At 40.0% G+C, this 20078-nt stretch overlaps 1 protein-coding gene across 1 annotated transcript in view; it reads left to right on the top strand.

Annotated features, from left to right (window-relative positions):
- Positions 1 to 20078, top strand: part of PXDC1 (PX domain containing 1) — a 62411-nt gene that overhangs the window by 20823 nt on the left and 21510 nt on the right. Inside the window, exons 2-3 of the mRNA XM_001368082.4 lie at positions 17543 to 17634; positions 18716 to 18833. Coding sequence (XP_001368119.1) covers positions 17543 to 17634; positions 18716 to 18833 — 210 coding nt within the window. The remainder of the gene's footprint in view (positions 1 to 17542; positions 17635 to 18715; positions 18834 to 20078) is intronic.

Raw genomic sequence — 20078 nt, 5'->3', positions numbered from 1 at the left:
CCTTCCCGTCTTGTCTCTGTGATTAAACAGTGTATTTGTAATATAAAATTCAAAATAAATGATTGAAAAAAATTAATTAAAAATATAAGATGAGGCCCCCCCCCAAAAAAAAACACCCAGTCACCGCCCCCAAGAGGTTTACATTCTAACAAAGAAGATGGCACACAAACAAGGACATACCTCCCAGATACCAATGGGGCAGACCAGAGTAATCTCAGAAAGGAAGGCCCCCTTAGTCCGGGGAGGTTGTTGGTAGCAGCAGCAGCAGCAGCAGGGGGAACTTTTTCTGAAACTTGAAGGAAATCTGGGAATCCAAGAGCTGAGGAGAGAGCATTGGGGGGGGGGGGGGGCAGGCGGGCAGAGCCAAAGGGAATGCAGGATGGAGATGGAGCATCTATAGAAAAAGCAGCAAAGACAAATATAAGTGGTTACCTTGTATTTCCCAACCTTTAAGAGGAAACTTTATCTGCCTCTGCTGATGAATTTAAAACTTGTAATTTTTAGAGAATTGACTCTGATATGGAAAAATTAAGCGACTTATTCAGGATTCAGATGCCAAAAGATCAGACTTAACCCCTGACTCTATCGTCCATTGCTCTTCAATTCAAATAGAAACTAGGAGAACACTAATTCTTCTTATGTTAGGATTCCTGAGGGCCTCATTGATTTAGTTATAAAATGAAATATTAATTATATTCCATTCTATTTTTATTAATTTTGTCAGATATTTCTCAATTACATAAACAAATAAAGAACCTAACTAGGGGGAGCTGGATGGCTCAATAGATTGAGAGCCAGGCCCAGAGCTAAGAGGTCCTGGATTCAAATTTGACCTCAGACACTTCCTAGCTCTGTGACTCTGAGCAAGTCATTTAACCCCTGTTGCCCAGCCCTTACTGTTCTGCCTTGGAACCATACATAATATTGATTCCAAGATGGAAGGTAAGGGTTAAAGAAAAAATTCCACATTAGCCATTTTGCAAGAGAAAAAATACATGCATGCACACACACACAAAACAAAAAGAGAGAGAGAGAGAGAGAGAGAGAGAGAGAGAGAGAGAGAGAGAGAGAGAGAGAGAGAGAGAGAGAGAGGAAGTTCTAAGGCAGAAGGTAAGGGTTTAAAAAACAAAACAGGGACAGCTGGGTAGCTCAGTGGATTTAGAAGAGCCAGACCCAGAGACAGGAGATCCTGGGTTCAAATCTGACCTTAGACACTTCCTAACTGTGAGACCCTGGGCAAGTCACTTGCCTAGCCCTTATTGTTCTTCTGCTTTGGAACCTATATCTAATTTGATTGTAATATAAGATGGATATAACCCAAACCCTAAAACCCTTACCTTCTGTCTTAGAATACAAATTATGGGATCCAAGCATATGTGGTCCAGTGCTCATCTTTATGAGTTCAAATCTGGCCTCAGATACTTGATAGCAGTGTTACCCTAACAAGTCCCTGAACCCTGTTTGTCTCCGTTTTCTCATCTGGAAAATGAACTGGAGAAGGAAATGGCAAACCACTCCAGTATCTTTGCCAAGAAAACCTCAAAATGGTATCCCAAAGAGTCGGACGCAGCTGAAACAAATGAACAACGATGTCCCCTCCAGAATATCTAGAAGTCTATATTTGACAGAAGAAAGGACTGAACAACATTTCTAAGGGGCTATTTTTTTGGTCACAGCAGCTCATGAAGGCATGGAGAAAGCATGTCCCACAAAGGGTTGGAATTAGGTAATCTCGTTCATTGAGGAGGTGGCCATTAAGGTCTCTTCTAATTCCAAGTCTTTAAGATCTTTTCTAATTCTGACATTTTAGAGAATGATAACTCATTCCTGTGTTTCCTTCCATAAAGAGATCTATTTTGGTCCATGGAAATAAATCAAGCATTTTCATGTGTGTAAAGAAACATTGTTGGACATTAACTGTGAAACGGATTCCTTGCGAGTGGATTTCAGGGATGGAGCCAGTTTAGGGGAGAGAAAAGCACTCCCTGCTCTAGGCTATTCATTCCCCATATGTGTGTGGAATTGGCAACCTGCTGTTAAGAGGGTATTATCACCAAGTTTCTATTCCCCACTCCCAGATGCTTGGAGCAAAGCTGAATATAGCCCTTTGTGGAACCCCTGTATGTGATGTAAAATGGAAAGTCAAATAGATGCTAAGTGATTGTATTTTAGCAGAAATTAGGGAAATTTCCAGGTCATGCACTGTTTTCTATATCAGCTCCCTGAGAACAATCTTTTAATGAGGCTGGTGGAATTCTTAACAAGGGAGATCTTTACTGTCTAAGAGAAAGAAGCCTTGGTGCACACATGAAGCTTTGGGGCCCCCTTCTGCTGAAGCCCGACAGTGGCAGCCTATCTTTTAAAATCCTTTTCTTTAAGCTAGGGTTCTGCCAACTTTTTGGTCTTGGGATCCTTGACACTTAAAAATTATGGAGAAGAGGCAGCTAGCTTGCACAGTGGATAGAGTGCCAGATCTGGGTTCAAAGATGACCTCAGACGCTTCCTAGCTGTGTGATTCACCGCTTTGTTTCATGTGGATTATACATATCTATTCATATTTTCCATATTAAAAATGAAAATGGATACATTTTAAAATGTGTGTTCATTAAAAATGACAGCAATAAATTCATTATGTGTTAACAAACATTTTATAAATGAAAAATAACTATTTTTCAAGACAAAAAAATTATTGAACAGTAGTATTTTACACATTTTGGCAAACCTCTTATGTCTGCCTTAACAAAAAAAAACAAAAACAGCTGGATTATCATATCTGCTTCTGTATTCAATCTAATGCAATTTGCTGTTTTAGGTGAATATGAATAGATATGAAGAAAATCTAACCTCAAACAGGTAGAGCTCCACAATGGAAGAGTATTTGTATTTAAATATTAGTTTGTGAGCACCCCTACTGCATTGTGAGCTCCTTGAAAGAAGAGACTGTCTTTTGCCATTTTTTGGGTATCTAAGTACTTCTACAGTTGACACTTCATAACCCCCATTGTCCAGTGTATAATTGAAAATCTGTTACCCTAAAAAAAAATTTCCCAGTAACCCACTGACTTCCTATTGTTACATACTTCCTGTAGACAGGGGATATTAGGCAGTGGGGTAGAGGATCCCAGGCTCTTTGGCTTCCTTATCATGAGCCATGGTGGTGGTAAGCGTGGGGGTTTTGAACAGGATGATTAGTCATGGGCATGTGGTCTTTTTTTGGTAGTCCTTTTTTTATTCATTTATTTCTAATGATCACTAATAAATCTCCTAAAATATAATATCTTTGCTATTTGAGATTAATTTTAATTTTTCACCAGCCCTTGTGCTCTTCTGTCTTTTTTTTTTAATTTTTATTTGGTCATTTCCAAACATTATTCATTGGAAACAAAGATCATTTTCTTTTCTTCCCTCGCCCCCTCCCACCACCTCTCCCACAGCCAACGCCCAATTCCACTGGGTTTCACATGTGTTCTTGATTCAAACCCATTTCCATGTTGTTGGTATTTGCATTAGAGTGTTCTTTTAGAGACTCTCCTCAGTCATATCCCCTCCACCCCTACTCTTCTGTCTTTTAACCAAGATACAGTATTAATTCTAAGATGGAAGATAAAGAGTTTTAAAACATGTTCAATTCATTTAGATTCATGTGTATGTAGTCAAATCAAGAAACAAGTCAATAAGCATTTTTTAAAAAACCCTTACCCTAGAATGAATACTGTATATTGGTTCCAAGGCAGAAGGGGTTAGCTAGATAATTGGGGGACTTGTCCAGGGTCATATAGCTAGGAAGGGTCTGAGTTTAGATTTGAACCCAGGTCCTCTCGAGACCTGGCACTCTATCTACTGTGCTACCTAGACATCCTTATAAATACTTATTGATTGAATGACCTTACAGATTCCCTGAATGGGTCTGGGGGTTGCAGAACACATTTTGAGAACCTCTGCTGAATGTTTTTTTATTAGAGGTTTGATAGAACATTTTTTGGGGTATGTTGTGTTACTATGTTAAATTGTTTCAGTTGTGTCCTACTCTTGGTGATACAATTTGGAGTTTTCTTGGCCAAGATACTGGAGTGCTTTGCCATTTCCTTCTCCAGCTCATTTCACATGTAAGGAAACTGAGGCAAACAGGGTTAAATGACTGCCACTGTAGACATGCCCATAAATGTTTCATGAATACAAAACCAGAGCACAGAGAGATTTATTAGAAATGATTATTAGAAATGCTCTTTCTTTCAACTCTGGAGGGTTAGCATCTCCTCTCTTCCTATGGCAAGCACCCTCATCCCTGTTTCCCTTGATTTTTTTTCTTAGAATACAGTGAAGAACATAGGAAGCATGCCCAGTGGCTTGGTAACATAGTGGCCAGACACCAAGTGCTTTTTGAGTGATTATTTATCATGCAATCATCTGTTCACAGGATCCTACATTTAGAACTGGAAGGAACTTTAAAGTTCATCCAGTTCAATCTCTTCATTTTACCAATGAAGAAACTGAGTCCCTGGGATATAAAATGACTTACCCAGTGTCACAAAGGTAATGTCAGAGGCAGGATTTGAACCCAGCCTTCTGATTCCAGAGCTTTTCCCATTATATCATGCTTCATTGATGTATGTTTAGGCTTTGAGTTTCTTGGCATCCATTCAACAAAAAGAGAAACATTGAAATGGAGAAATAGATTTAGACTCTGGACATTTCCACACACATAATATACACATAGCAGTTAGCCAGCTGGCTGGTCTCACTTCCTCAAATCTCTCCCCACTTATTCCATTCTTCATTCAGCTGTTGAACTCTCTAAAATGCAGATCTGACCATGTTGTTTAGCTGTTTTTTTCAGTCATGTCTAACTCTTTGTGATTCCATTTGGGATTTTCTTGGCAAAGATACTGGAGTAGTTTGCCATTTTCTACTCCAGCTCATTTTATAAATAAGGAAACTGAGGACAACAGAGCTAAGTGACTTGCTCAGGGTGACATGCTTAGTGTTTAAGGCCAGATTTGAATTAAAGAAGATGAATCTTCCTGACTCCAGACCTGGAACTATTCATTATACCCCACCTAACTGCCCCTAGATCTGACCATATCATGCCTTTATTCAATAAATTCCCATGGCTCCCTATTACCTTAAGAATCAAATATAAAACCCTCTGTTTAGCTTTCAAAGTCATTTATAATCTGGTTTCTTCCCACATTTCCAGTCTTCTTAAACCTTTCTCTGTCCTCCCATGCACTTTGTGATTGGGGCTTCCTTGTGTCCCCCCTCTCCCCCCAACTGGCACTCTCAACTCAGCCCATTTTCACTGACTGCCCCCCATGTCTGTAAGGCTGACTCTTCATCTGTCCCCTCTGGCTTTCTTCAGGCCTCAAGTCTTACCTTTTATAAGGGTCCTCACCTAGTCCTCCTTAATCTTTGTGCCTTCAGAAACGACTCCCAATTTATCCTGTGTATAGCTTTAAATGTCTATACCTAGTTGTTTGTACCGTGTTGCTTTGAATCCCCAGTGGGTTGCCTAATAAGCGCTGGTTGACTGACTGCCTTGACACAGAGAGGAAGGTACCAGAAGTAGGAAGTGAAAACAGTGTGCCATTAGTTAATGGAGCCCTGTTCTTGTCCATAGACAAACTAAAGCCCCATGTCTGCTGTTTAACTGTCTGATTTTGGACAAGTCACCATCCTGTCCTTGCTTTCCCCTCTGTGAAATGGAGACAATAATAGTAATTGCAGCCTGCCTGCTTGTGTGGTTGTCCTGGAGAGCAGGTGGGACAGTGATAAGAATCAGCACTTGCTAAAAGCAAAGTGCATTAAGACCCCCATCAGTTTATTAACCAAGAAAATGACTCCCAGTGACTCAGTGGATTGAATGCTGCTTCACTCTCAGATGAAGCAAGTGACAAATATTTATTGAGCGCTGACAATGGCTGCCAGAACATTGCTACTGGCAGGGGCTAAGTACCATGCCAAGAAGGATGATTCTGGTGCCAATTCCTTGTTAGACAAGACATAAACACATAAAAAGACAACCAGTATGATAAAGGAGATCTTGTGTTAAAGGAGGAAACAACACCATCTTGGAGGCAGCTCTTTGTCCTAGGAGGGGTCACTTTACCCCCTCTGCGCCTCTTCTGGAAAGTAAGGGAGTTAGATTTAATCCCTAAATCAAAGAAGCTAAGAAGAAACTTTAGAGACTCAGCAGATCAATGTCCCCCCAAGTTTCTTCCTTAAATACTTGCTAAATAAATGATCATCCAGTTAGGTGGCACAGTGACCTGGAGTGGGGATCTTCCTGAATTCAAATCCTGCCTCAGACACTTGCTAGCTGTGTGATCCTAGGCAAGTCCCTTACCTCTCTTTCCTCCAGTTTTCTCATCTGTAAAATGAACTGGAGAAGAAAATGAAAATCACCCCAGTATCTTTGCCAAGACAATCCCAAACACACAATGAACAAACACAGCCCAGAGTCAAAACGAGGCTGTCTTCCTTCCCATAGTGGCCTCACCCCTGCTATAGCTCTCTGGCTACTTGTCCCAGGTATGAAAATGGCTAAGTTTTAGCTCTGGAATGTTCTGTCCTAGTTTGAAGATATTATTCAGTGAGGAGGAGCCCACTACCATCTAGTGGTGTATAGGAGAAGACAGAGAATTACAAACAATGACTTGAGAAGTCAGTGGAAGGGTTAGGAGTTGGTGAGGAGGTTTTAATAGGAACACAGATGTTTGAATTGGGCTTTCACTTTACTCAGGATAGGAATTCAGCAGGAGGGAAGACAAGACGAGCAAAGGCTGGAGTGGAAGAGCGGTGGGAGAGCCCAGGAGACAGTGCAGTTTGTTTGGTTCATACATATAGGGGAAGGTAAGACAGGAAACAAGCAGAATTATTTTTAGGTTGTGAAACTCCAGAGTTAGGTGTGGGAGGAGGGTAGCAGGACAGAAGAGAATGAATGGAACAGGAGCTTTTCTATTTCCAGCGCCTCGCACATATTATTCTTCAGTTGTTTCAGCCCTGTCTGACTCTTTATCACCCCATGTGGGGTTTTCTTGGCAAAGATCCTAGAGTGGCTTACCATTTCTTTCTCCAGCTCATTTTGACATCCAAGGAAACTAAGGCTGATAGGGTTAAGTGACTTGTTGCTGTCACATAGCTAGTAGGTGTCTGAAGTTCAAATTTGATCTTCTTAAGATGAGTCTTCCTGCCTGTAGACTCGGCATTCTATCCCCTGAGCCACCCAGGTACACCTGATGCACCCAGTGCCTAGTACCTACAGAGGAGGCATTAAATAAATGTTGATTGCTTGAATGATCATGATTTGGCTTGGGGCCTGACCTACTTAAAGAGAGTCCCAGTTCTGATGTTTAACTGTCTGATTTTGGACAAGTCATGTCATGGGGATGATAATTGTAACTGTAGCGCCTGCTTGTGTGGTTGTCTGAAAGAGCGGGTGGGACAGTGATGAGAATCAAAACTTGACAGGAGTAAAGTGTATTAAGACCCCCCCCCCCCCCCATCACCTTGTTGTCAACCAAGATAGGGACCCATTGTGACTCAGTAGATTGAATGTTGGTTCACCCTCAGATCATCTCCCTATGATCTGAAGCATCAAATAAATTGTCACCATAAACCTGTCTCAAAGAACGAACGTTTCTTTTCTGAGAGGATTCCACTACTGAATGATAGTTAAGGAAGAAATTTTAATTTTTTTTGAGTATTCTTTTTTTTTAATTATTATGTTTTATTTGATCATTTCCAAGCATTATTCGTTAAAGACATAGATCATTTTCTTTTCCTCCCCCCCACCCCCCCATAGCCGACGCGTAAATCCCACTGGGCATTACATGTTTTCTTGATTTGAACCCATTGCTTTGTTGATAGTATTTGCATTAGAGTGTTCATTTAGAGTCTCTCCTCTGTCATGTCCCCTCAACCACTGTAGTCAGGCAGTTGCTTTTCCTCGGTATTTCCACTCCCACAGTTTATCCTTTGCTTATGAATAGTGTTTTTTTCTCCTAGATCCCTGCAAATTGTTCAGGGACATTACACTGCCACTTATGGAGAAACTTTAATTTTTGAAAAAAGCATCTATTAGGGGTAGCTGGGTGGCTCAGTGAATTGAGAGCTAGGCCCAGAGATAGGAGGTCCTGGGTTCAAATCTGGCCTCAGACACTTCCTATTTGTGTGACCCTGGGCAAGTCACTTAACCCCCATTTCCTAGCTCTTAGTGCTCTTCTGCCTTAGAACCAATGTACACTAAGGTAAGGGTTTGTTTTTGTTTTTTTTTTAAGTGTCTATTAAGTACTTACTAAGTTCACTTTCATAAGCACTAGAGATTCAAACAGAAAATCAGAAATTCTTATTCTGTGGCACTCACATTCTAATAAAAGGTTGTTGCTGTTCAGTTGCTTAAGTCATATCTAACTCTTTGACGTCATTTGGGGTTTCTTGGCAAAGATTCTGGAGAGGTTTGCCATTTCCTTCTCCAGTTCATTTTACAATGAGGAAACTGAGGCAAATACAGTTAAATGACATGCCCAGGCTCACACAGCTAAGTTAATATCCGAGGCCAGTTTTGACTCCTAGACTTGGCACTCTAAGCACTGTGCCACCTAGCTGTTCTTCTATTTTAGGGAGATGTCTATGTGCTGTCTAATCTAGGGAGATAATACATATGAGAGGCTTTAGCAGCAGGTCAGATTGGAAAGTTCCCATGGTCTTTGGTGCACAACAGCAAAGCAGAAGTCGGTAATCTTCGAAAATGACAAATCCATTGATAAAACCACATCAATTTCTTGTAAGGAAGCATTTACCAATGCCAAAGACTTTGGTAGAGAGAGAGAGAGAGCATGAGAGCTTTTTTTGTTTCTTTCTAGGTCTTCAGTAGATCAGGTTTTGACTAATTTGTTTACAATCTAGAAGTTTTCTCAGAAATGTTGGAGCCAGTTGAATCGGTTTTTAAGGAAAGAGGAACAAACATGGGTAGTTTGTTGCTGACAAGTTACACTCAATGTTTTAAGGGCCTACAGAAAGGTTTTGACAGAGCTGGAAAATATCACAGAGGATGGCCAATGGGGAGCAGGGCAATGAATACTAACTATGGAATCTCAGATTGTAAGGGTTAACATTAAAAGTTGGACTAAATGTATAAAAATGTTGTTGCCAAAAATATATTACTCAAGTAAGAATGACTTTTTATGGCAATTTATTTGCAAAAAGGAGAAAGAGTGAAAGTAAGGGTAATGGGAGAGAGTGTAGATAAATTTTTCTGGTCCGGTTTGAACCAGGCAGGGCTTCAGAGGCCCCAGAAAAGGGGAACCTAGAGGTAAACTAAACAAGGATTCTAGCCACAAGGCCTTCTCCAAAACAGAGGCCTCTCCAGAGGCTAGTACCTCCAGAAAACCAGGAAAAGGAGTCAGCCTTTTCACTCACCTACATGGTAGCTCAAAGGGAGATATTCAAGAACAGTCTCACCAAATTTCAGAGTCTCAGGTCCATGAAGGAGATATTCTTTACCAGCCTCCAACTCCAACTCTGAACTCTGAAGAACTCATTCCACAGGAAGTTGCCGCTGCTTTTAAAGACACTTCTTTGTGTCACTTCCTGTTTCCACTTTATGCGAACCAGTTGTAGCTTTAGCTTTGCTTAGGATTGCCAAGGGGACAGTCAGTTGTTTCTGATTCATCACCCACTATAGCGTATGTGGGTCACAGACCTCCCCATATTTAAGGATAAGTGGGGGGTATACGCTTTTGATGATTAAATCTAAAAGTGGGTGAGGGGATAGTTAATCCCATCTTTACAATCTCCCCTGTGATCCTTTGGAAGACTAGTCTCCCCAGTGGATCATTTGACATGATCATCTTGTACCCCTAAAAATCTACAGGTGTATACAACATTGCTCCTTCTAAGAGGAAACTACAATAGAGATAAGAGGGAAATAGAAGAGAGAGAAAGCAAAACCAATGTTTGCTAGGCACATTTACAAAAAGCCAATTAGGGGGAGGTCCCTTTTGGCATAAGAGTTTACATTCAAAATAACTGTTCAACTCCCTTTAGTTCAATGAATTGCACCCCAGAGTTCATTCTGAATCTTCTAATTCAGTGTAGGTTTCAATAGGCATCTTTCTCCAAACAGTTCATTTTCTGGATTCAAGGAGTTAGCAAGTTTCTTTCCCTGAAATTTTTCTCAAACAAAATTTTAAATTGTGGATTTTATGAAAATATATACAAGACCTTAGTTCAGATGTCTATTCTAATGCTTATTATCTGTCGCTTTGGGCAAATCAACTTCCTTGGGTATTAGTTCCCATATTAGAACAATGAGAATGGTTCAACTTGATGACCCAAGAGGGCTTTTTCACTTCTAGTATTATGATTTTGAGATCTTGGAGAGCTAAGCACATTAGACCAGAATTATTCCCCAGGATGGAATAGGTAGTTAGAAGCCCCAGGGAGGGGCTCCTACTTCACTACCTTCCCCACTCCCATTCCTCATGCTCCATGGGACTAGTGCCCAAGTCATTACTGGATCAGGTGCATTGACAGCACAAACACAGACTGTGGGGTCTTTGAAGGAGGTCCCCACTGTTTCCTCATAGCCTGGCCAGTACTGGACCAGATGCATTGACAGCTGACTCAGATGTTAGGATCCTCTAAGGAGTGTCCCACTGCTGCCTTCATCAAGTGACCTTGTCTGGGGCTGTGGGTGTCTCCTTGAGTGAATGTGATAGATAAGAATCAAAGGAGCAGGAGGAACAGATGTACTTCTGTGGTTTCATCTAAGATGGCTCTGAAAGCAGGTGCCACAAAGGGATTATTAGGCACCATGAGCTTTGCCAAACTTGGATTTTCATGAACCTATATCTAGTCTAATTCCCTTGTTTTAAATGAGGAAAACTAAGGCAAAAAGTGATTTATCCAGGCCCAGGACTAAACCCAGGACTATGATGGGTTGTTTTCTTTCTAACATAGTACATATGTGGTATAATAGAAAGAGCGCAGAACTTCTGGATAGATCCAGGTTCTGTTCCTGGTTCTACTCCTCTTTAGTGATACTGGATAAGTCAACCTCCCTGGGCATCGCTTTCTCCATTTGTCAAAAAGGAGGATCATAATACTTGCCTTTAGATGTCCTGTGATTCCTTCTAGTACTAACAGTTCTCTAAAGTGGGTTCAGAGTCTTGCCAAATTGTTTTTGGAAAAAAATGTCATTCCACACATTCTGTTTTCCCATAGGAACAATGTTGTGGGTTATACTCCTGATCAAGGACCCCACATTTAATGAATCATAGACAGAACCAAGAGTACACTTTAATAGCTAAGATAAAATAACTCTAAATCTCTGTGCCTTTTATGAATACTCAAACCTCCATAGTTATTTTAAAATATTACCCTCTGAATGCTAGAGATATTGTGGTGTGGAAAGAATAGCCAGTAGGGTTGAAGCCAGAGGCCAAGTCAGGACTCCTCTCTTGATGGGTTGTCTTAGTCAAATCTCTACCTCTTTCTGGCCCTCATCCTTATTCCTCATTAGAGGTAGCTAGGTGGCACAGTTTTTAGAGCACTGGGCCCAGAGTCAAGAAGACCTGAGTGCAAATCTAGCCTTAGTCATTTATTAGCTGTATGATTCTGGGCAAGTCATTTAACCACCATAACTGCTACTTACCTCAGTTTCCTCATCTGAAAATGGGGATGATAATAGCATCTACCTTCCAGGGTTGTTGTGAGAATCAAGTGAGATGATATTTATAAAGCTTTTAATACAGAGCCTAGCACATCACTAACTCTATAGAAGTGATTTTTCCCCTTTGTGAAATACAGAGCTTGAACTAGATGTTCTCTGAGATTCACAGTTAATGTTTAATGAAGCCTGGCAGAGATATGCTATGTGCATTGATTTTAAAAGGGAACGCCAGTGTAGTCACACAGAAATAAAGTTCTGTTATCATAATGACTCACTTTCATAGTTGTTTGGTTGTTTCAGTCATGCCTGACTCTTTATGACCCTGTTGGAGTTTTGTTGGCTAAGACACTAGAGTGGTTTGCCATTTCCATCTCCAGCTTATTTTACAGACGAGGAAACTGAGGCCATCAGAATTAAGTGATTTGCCCAAGGCCACACAGCCAGTAAGTCTCTGAGGTCACATTTGAACTCAAGTCTTTTTGACTCTAAGCTTGTCATTCTATCTATACTTTCACAGTTTCATTCAATAGTTTTCTGAAGTAGACATTACATTTGATTTGTATGAAACCAATGTGCCAGCCACACAATAAGTATTCATTCAATATTTTACAAATATATTTTTATTAATATCCTATTTTACAAATGAGAATATTTTTAAAGTCCTTAGCCCAGTATCTGGCACATAGAAGACGTTTGATAAATGTGTATTCCCTTCTTCTACATCATCTGCATTTCTCAATGTGTTCTCTGCTCCAAGAGCTATTCTTTATAGCAAAGAATAAATACTGCCTAGCAGTAGAATCTCTGGGTGAAAGGGCATGAGCATTTTAGTCTATTTCTTTGCTTTTTTTCAGAATGGTTAGACCAATTCACAACATTATCAATAAACTAAATTTTAATTTTAGTGATTTTGTTCACCTCCTTTGGATTTAGAAGCCTTGGTGGGATGTTGGGGAGAGGCGCTTAGTGGGGCATTATTTGTGTGGACAGAAAGGCTGTGCAATAGAGGGAATTGAGACTGACCTGAACTAAAGCCTCATATCTAACACATAAAAGCTTTCTCTGACCCTGGGCAACTTGGTCTCTCAGTGTCCCAGACTGATTATTCTGTAAGTCTATAGGGTAAAGACTTCATTAGAAGGAAGAAATCTATAGGTCTGCCTTTCCCTCCAGGTCAAAAAATCTCTCCAGGAAAACTTTTTAAAAATGCTTTTCTGTGTTAAGCAGAGGTCTTCAAAAGGATGGTTTGGAGCTGGTCTCTAAGCTGGAGCAATACTTTCTGAAAATCAGTTGTTACAGAGTAGAAGTATTAGAGGAGTTGACTAGTTGAGATCCTTTGGAGAACAGGAAGGAGTGTCTTGAATCTGATACACTGTTGATTTTCTTGACTTTTCCCTCCTATCCTATTTAAGACAACATGAGTGGGGAGGAAGGAAGGATGCTTGTTCTCCTTCGCCTTAATTATGTCACACTTGTTTTATGGGCTATTTCTATGGTCACAGGCTTCTGAACTCTTTAATAAACTTCTGAACTGAATTTAAATCACACCTTCCCAAACTACCTTCCATCCCCCCTCTCCTACCAACTCCAGCTCCTGCTGACTTGCTTGAGCCATTGCCTGAAGCTGTATCTTGGGTTCCTGAAACCTTCAAACAAGTAGATGATGCTGTTTCAGTCATGCCTGACTCTTCATGACCCCGTTTAGAGTTTTCTTGGCTAAGATACTGGAGTGGTTGGCCATTTTCTTCTCCAGCTCATTTTACAGATGAGGAAACTGAGGCCATCAGATGGTTAGAATATTAATTCAATAAGATACCTATAGTTTTGTGTATATTTAATTGGAATTGAAGTATTTTCTTGGAGTTTCATGTTAGATCAAGCTAGTTTCTTATGCTTGGTTAGATCTATTTATTACATGCTTAGTGTTCAAATAAAATTGTCCCTACTGAGTGTTTCCTTAGCACATGTGTGCTTGTATAGGGGTAAGTGACTTGCCCAGGGTCACACAATTTGCCCTTAGCCCTATTTGAACTCCAGTCTTCCTGACTCCAGGCCCCAAACTCTATTATTATACCTAGCTGCATTTATTTATTTAAGTGCTTATTATGTGCTAGACACTGTGCTAAGTACTTTATGAATATTCTTTCAAATATATGGAAGCATATATAGGTTTGTGTGCACCATGGGAAAAGTACCGAGAATAGGTAATATAGGAACTCAGTAAGGGAAATACATTGGATTGATAAGCAATTTATCCAGTCAGTGGCCAAAGTTTATGTTCTGAATCCTAAAAAAACCCAGCTTCAGAACTTTAAATAGAAGTCTTCTGCTCATCTCCCTCATACCAGTTAGCCATCTTTCTTTTTTAATTTTTTGTTAACTAATTTATGTTACATTAAAATGCCCAGATAACTCCCTCCTTCCCTCTCTTCTCTTCCCCCCATTAGAGAAGACATCATTTTGACCCCCCAAAATTCATATATATATAATATACTGTGTCTTACTGATTTCTTTTTTTAATAGGTTTTTCTCTGGAAGTAGACATACATAAACCATTCTTTAAATAATATTTCTGTTGCTATATCTAATGTACTCTTGAGATGCCTCGCAGCAATACCACTGTTAGATTGATTTCCTAAGGTTATCAGAGAAATAGAAAAAAGAACCCGTCTGTTGTCAAATATTTATGCCAATTGTCTTTGTGGTGGCAAAGAACTAGAAATTGTGGGAATGCCCATCAATTGGAGAATGACTAAACAAGTTGTGGTATGTGATTGCAATGGACTACCGTTACACCTTAAGTGTTGACAATCAGGCTAATTAAAAAAATGAAATTATGAAGAGTAAAATGAGCAATTAGCCAGCCACCTTTCCACAAAATTAGTCTCCTTTTAATGCAACTCAAGCACTATGGGGCTTTTTGGGTTCTGCCTTTGCCAGTGGACCCAGTGTTTTAGTTACATTTAAATTTTCTAACATCCTAATCCGGTGACTGTTATAGTTATGGCAGTGAGGTGATCCAGTGAAAAAAAATGTTTGACTTGGAGTCAGGAAGTCCTGAGAGCAAATGTGGCCTCAGATACTGGACAAGTCACTTAACCTCTATTTGCATCAGTTTCTCATATATAAAATGGGGACACAGTGGGCAAGTCACTTAACCCCATTTACCTCACTCTCCTCATCTATAAAATGAGCTGGGGAAGGAAATGGCAAATCCTCCAGCATCTCTGCCAAGAAAACCCCAAATGGGGTCATGAAGAGTTGGGCACAACTGAAAAACAACTAAATAATGATAGTTATATAGTTTCTGTGGTTTGCCCATGGACAATATAGACAATAGTTTCTAGATTAAATGAGTAACTGGGAAGTTTCTTGTGTACTTGGCAGACTTCTTTTCCCCCCTCTAGAAAACTGACTTTTAGAAACTGTAGAGCAGTGCTTTCAAACTCAAATAGAAATGGGAATACCTAAAACTATACATTTCTTTACCAAGAAAGCTCCAAATGGAGTCATAAAGCTTCGAACATTATGCAACAAAAGCAACAATGGATTGTGAGGATCCCTGCATATTGACTTTGAAAACCATGTTTACTTTGTTAAATACTTCCATTTCCATTTCCATTTGGCTCAGAAACACTGGAAAGTCTTGCGGATCTACATGTGACTGTCTCAGGTTTGAGCCACCTCTGCTCTAGGCAGTTCTTTCAAGAGAATTAGCTGTTCTTGTTCAGTTGTTCCAGGCATATTCTCTCTCTCTCTCTCTCTCTCTCTCTCTCTCTCTCTCTCTCTCTCTCTCTCTCTCTCTCTCTCTCTCTCTCTCTCTCTCTCTCTCTCTTCCTCCCTCCTTCCCTCCCTCCCTCCTTTCCTTCCTTCCTCCCTTCCCCTTACCTTCCATCTTATAATCAATGCTGTGTATTGCTTCTAAGGCAGAAGAGCAGTAAGGACTAAGCAGTAGGGGTTAAGTGACTTGCCCAGGGTCATACAGCTAGGAAGGGTCTGAGGTCAGATTTGAACCTAGGACCTTGTGTCTCTAGGCCTGGCTCTCAATCTACTAAGCGACTGAGCTGCCCAATTTGGAGTTTTCTTGGCAGAGATACTGGAATGATTTGCCATTTCCTTCTCTAGCTCATTTTATAGATGAGGAAAGCAGGGTTAAATGACTTGCCCAGGAAATTTTCCAGTACTCTGGAGTATTTGAGCAGAGTTCATTGTAACTCTACTTCCTCACTAGTCGCTTTTAGAATTTCCGGTCACAGCCACAGCCGGAGAGTTGATGTGGTTCTTGGAAAGACCTATGACTCATATCCACTTTGGTTTTCTTAGGGCAAAGATCTAATCATTTCTCCCTTTAAACTCAGTATTTAAATAAATGGCTGGTGTAAATTGACCCTTTTCCCCACAGGCTCTGTGGATTGATAAAGGTGACTGAGGCCCTCTAGCGCCTGGCCACTGTATCTACATAATAAAGGAGAACGTTCTGTGCAGGAATTAGATTCTAGCCTCTTCTCCCCTTCTAATGCTACCTAATTCAGCTGAGGGATGGTTAAGGTGATCCCTGTAGTCCTGGCTCCTTGCTGCTGCCCTTTCCTCTATGATGTCCTATTCCAGACTTCTCAGAAATAGCAACACTTTTCTTTTCAAAATATTTTTTCCATGTTTACATATTTCATTTTCTTTCCCTCCCCCTTCCAGCATCCAATAAGAACTTCTACTGGGTTATACAAATGTTATAATACCTATTTCCACATCACCATTTTTGGCAATAGAGCAATCTTTTAAAACCAAAACTCCCAATCATGTCTAGCTATCTAAACAAATGATGTCATTTGTCTTCTGTGTTTCTACTCTCACAGTTCTTTCTCTCGATGTGGATGGTATGCTTTCTCATAAGTCTCTTGAGATTGTCTTATAGTAGCAAAGTCCATTACATTGTATTGTTCCACAGGGTTTCACTTTCTGTGTACAGTGTTCTCTTGGTTCTACTCATTTCACTCTGCATCAGTTCCTGGAGGTTCTTCTAGTTCATTTAGAAATCCTCCAGTTCATCATTCCTCATAACACAAGAGCATTCTATCACCATCATATACCACGATTTGTTCATTCATTCCCCAGACAAGGGGCATTCTCTCATAGAAATAGCAAAGATTTTCTACCATTTTCAGCTATTAACCCTACTCATATTTACTTCTCCCCATCACCAAATAAGTCTTCTTCCCAAAAGGATTTTGAGCTTAGGAAGATGTCTCCCTGACTCCAAGTCTGGCATTCTCTACTGTCCCCCCTTCCCCCAACTGTAGAGTTGTAGAGAAAATACTAATCAATTGCAGAGACCCATTTTGTTCAAGGAAGTCACTTATTGGGAGTTCTCAATAATATCAATGAAGTCACAGATCTGTTCCCCGTAGTCACAATTACTTAAGTAGAATTTACTCAACACAAACACTTAAATCAATAGAATTTTCCAATACTCAGGAGTATTTGAGCAGAGTTCATTGTAACTACTTCCTCACATAGTCACTTTTAGAATTTCTGATTATAGCCATAGAGGGATAATTGGTCTGAGGAATTTTTAAAAAGGATTTGACAATTCAACAACTTTTATTAAGTGCCCATAATGTGCCAGACAATGGGCCAGCTTAGCTCTTCAAAGCCATTCATTATGTCATCAATGGAAACAGTAAAAATTGAGATCAGAAGTTTCTGGAATTCTGTTAGTTCCTTCTAAGATTAATTATTTGTTCAGTATGAGCACTAGAGATGTACATTTCAGGATAATGCTATGAGTTTCAGTGGGATGATGGCTGTCTTTGTTTTAAAAGCCCATGTTTCTGAGATTTTTGTTTTGATGGGGTTTTCTGTCTTAATTCCTAGGGCTAATTGCAATAAAGGATGCTCATGATATAGAAGCCAGACTTAATGAAGTGGAGAAACTTCTAAAAACTATTATAAGCATGCCGTGCAAAGTAAGTATTCTCATCTTTGCATTATGGCTGATGGGAAGGGGGAGAAGAAGTGAGAGATAGGGGCTTCTGGGGTGGGAGGTGGGAGGAAGGAAAGGGGAGAGAGGGGAGAAGAGATGGGAGCAAGAGAGGGAAGAATGAGGTATTTCACCATAAGTGGACTTACTGGGGGAAAGGAAATGACAACAAAGCTAAACAAAAACAGCTGAATCAACTCTCAGTGCAGAGTGTGCCTTGGCACCAAAGGAGTTTGGTTAGTTCCTTGTAAGCTAGATTTGTTTTTGTGGGATAGCACCATTGTTTTGTGTAATGCCTAGATGATTCAATGGGACTGAAGGGAGCTAAATGAGCATAGCTTTGTTAGAGGCTATCCTTGGTATTTTAAAATCCCTGGAATTATCCAGAACTTCCTAATCCCCTTTAGAATCATAGACAGGGACTTCAGAGGCCATTAAGGCCAGCCAAATGGACACTTTAATGAAGTATACCTCTTTAAGGTCACATAGATAGCAAGTGCCAAAACTAGAATTTGAACCTTGGTCCTTGATGAATGAGACTAGTTTATCACCGTGACACACAGAGCCTTACTGTTGACTAGGTTTCTTTGTTTCATACTAAGAAGGAGACTTAAATTCTAGTCCTTGTACCTGCCACTGAGGGGTCATTAGACAAATCTCTTAATAGTGATCCTTTCAGAGAGAATTGTCAAAACCTTTCCTCACAACAACAATTGCAATACACAGTAGCAGCATTATTATCCCCATTTGCAGATGTAAAAACCAAAGCTTAGAATTAAAATGATGTGCTTTTAATTAAAATGATCACATAGTTACAGAGTGTCAGAACTGGGATTTGAACCTAGCTCCTTCTTCCACCATTCTACACTATAATGGCCTCTCTGGGCTTTGACTTCTTTAGCTATAAATTTAAGGGGCTGAACTTGATGATTTCTCAAGGAGCCTTTTAGTGCTCATATTCTCTGATCCAGTTGAAATTCTAAGAGACTGTGACATTAAAAATGGTGGGGAAAATCAAAGAAAGTTGGAGTAAGCCTGAATTCTAAGTAATCATTCTTTCTTTTTAGTATTCTAGGTCAGAAGTGGTGCTTACCTTCTTTGAAAGATCTCCTTTAGATCAAGTTTTAAAAAATGATAATGTACATAAAATTCAACCAAGTTTTCAGAGTCCAGTCAAGATATCAGGTAAGACAAACCTCCAGTTCTTAAAAGCCATTTCAATGAGGTAAAAAGGATCTTGGGGTGGTCACTGGTCACTCCCACTGAGGTCAGAGAAAAAGAATTTACTGCAACTAGTGGGAAGAATGGTACCGTCTTTGATTCTGCATCAAAGAGTTGTAACATCTTTTTCTTACATAACTATATACCAATTGATTTAGAATTCATGCCCTGACTACTGCTAAAGGATCTGTGGCAGCATCAAAAATTGACAGGCAAGCTAGGTGGTGAAGTGGATAGAGTGCCAGGTCTGGAGTCAGAGGGGTTTAGCTTCCTGGGTTCAAATCTGGCCTGAGACATTTACTATACCTCAGCAAGTCACTTAACCCTATTTGCCTTAGTTTCCTTATCTGTAAAATGAGCTGGAGAAGGAAATGGCAAACTGTTCCAATATCTTTGCCAAGAAAACCCCAAACGGGGTCACCAAGAGTTGGAAACAACTGAACAAAAGCAACAACAAAATTGACCACAGTACAAAATGAAACAGTTGAGGACTGGATTGTTTCCTTTTAAAAGGAGCAGGAGTAGATTTTACCAATTGACAACCTGAAATGTCTACTTGATACCTCTCCTGTTTTCAATTCATTAAAAAAAAACCCTTACTTTCTGTCTTAGGATTAATACTAAGTATATGTTTGAAGAGCACTAAGGGCTAGGCAATTGAGTTTAAGTGACTTGCTCAGGGTCACGGCTAGATATGAACTCAAGATCTCCCATCTCTAACCACTGGACAACTTTGCTGCCCTATGAATTTACTTTTAAGTTGTGGGGGTAAAGTCCTACCGGGAGTACACTGGGTCACTGTTATCAGACAAAAGAAAACATTTACATGTAGAGAAACTATTTTTTTTTCTTCCCCCAGAACTAAACTCAGAGAAATTCAATTCTTTTCTGTTTAATTATTGAACAGATCCATGGATAAATGACACCAGGCAACATTACAGGAAAAATCCATACCATGATGATCTGGTAGAAGATATAGAAACATTCAGACAGAAACTTTTTGGTATTGAGCCTCTCTTGAAAATCCTGAGGGCGTAACTTTGAATTATAAATCAGCAAAGGCTTTCTGTAGAGAGCCAGGTTAACATGGGTCAAATCCAAACTAGAACCTAGAAATTTTAGAACACTGGGGAGCCCTTTTTTCCACTGAGTTGCTTTCACATATTAGGTATCTTAAATTTAAGAACCTTTGAAAAAGAACTGGATCAG

This window comes from Monodelphis domestica, chromosome 3, assembly GCF_027887165.1.
Source record: "Monodelphis domestica isolate mMonDom1 chromosome 3, mMonDom1.pri, whole genome shotgun sequence".
Taxonomy (NCBI): Eukaryota; Metazoa; Chordata; class Mammalia; order Didelphimorphia; family Didelphidae; genus Monodelphis; species Monodelphis domestica.
The sequence above is the reverse complement of the archived record's forward strand: the minus strand, read 5'-3'. Positions and strand labels throughout refer to the sequence as shown.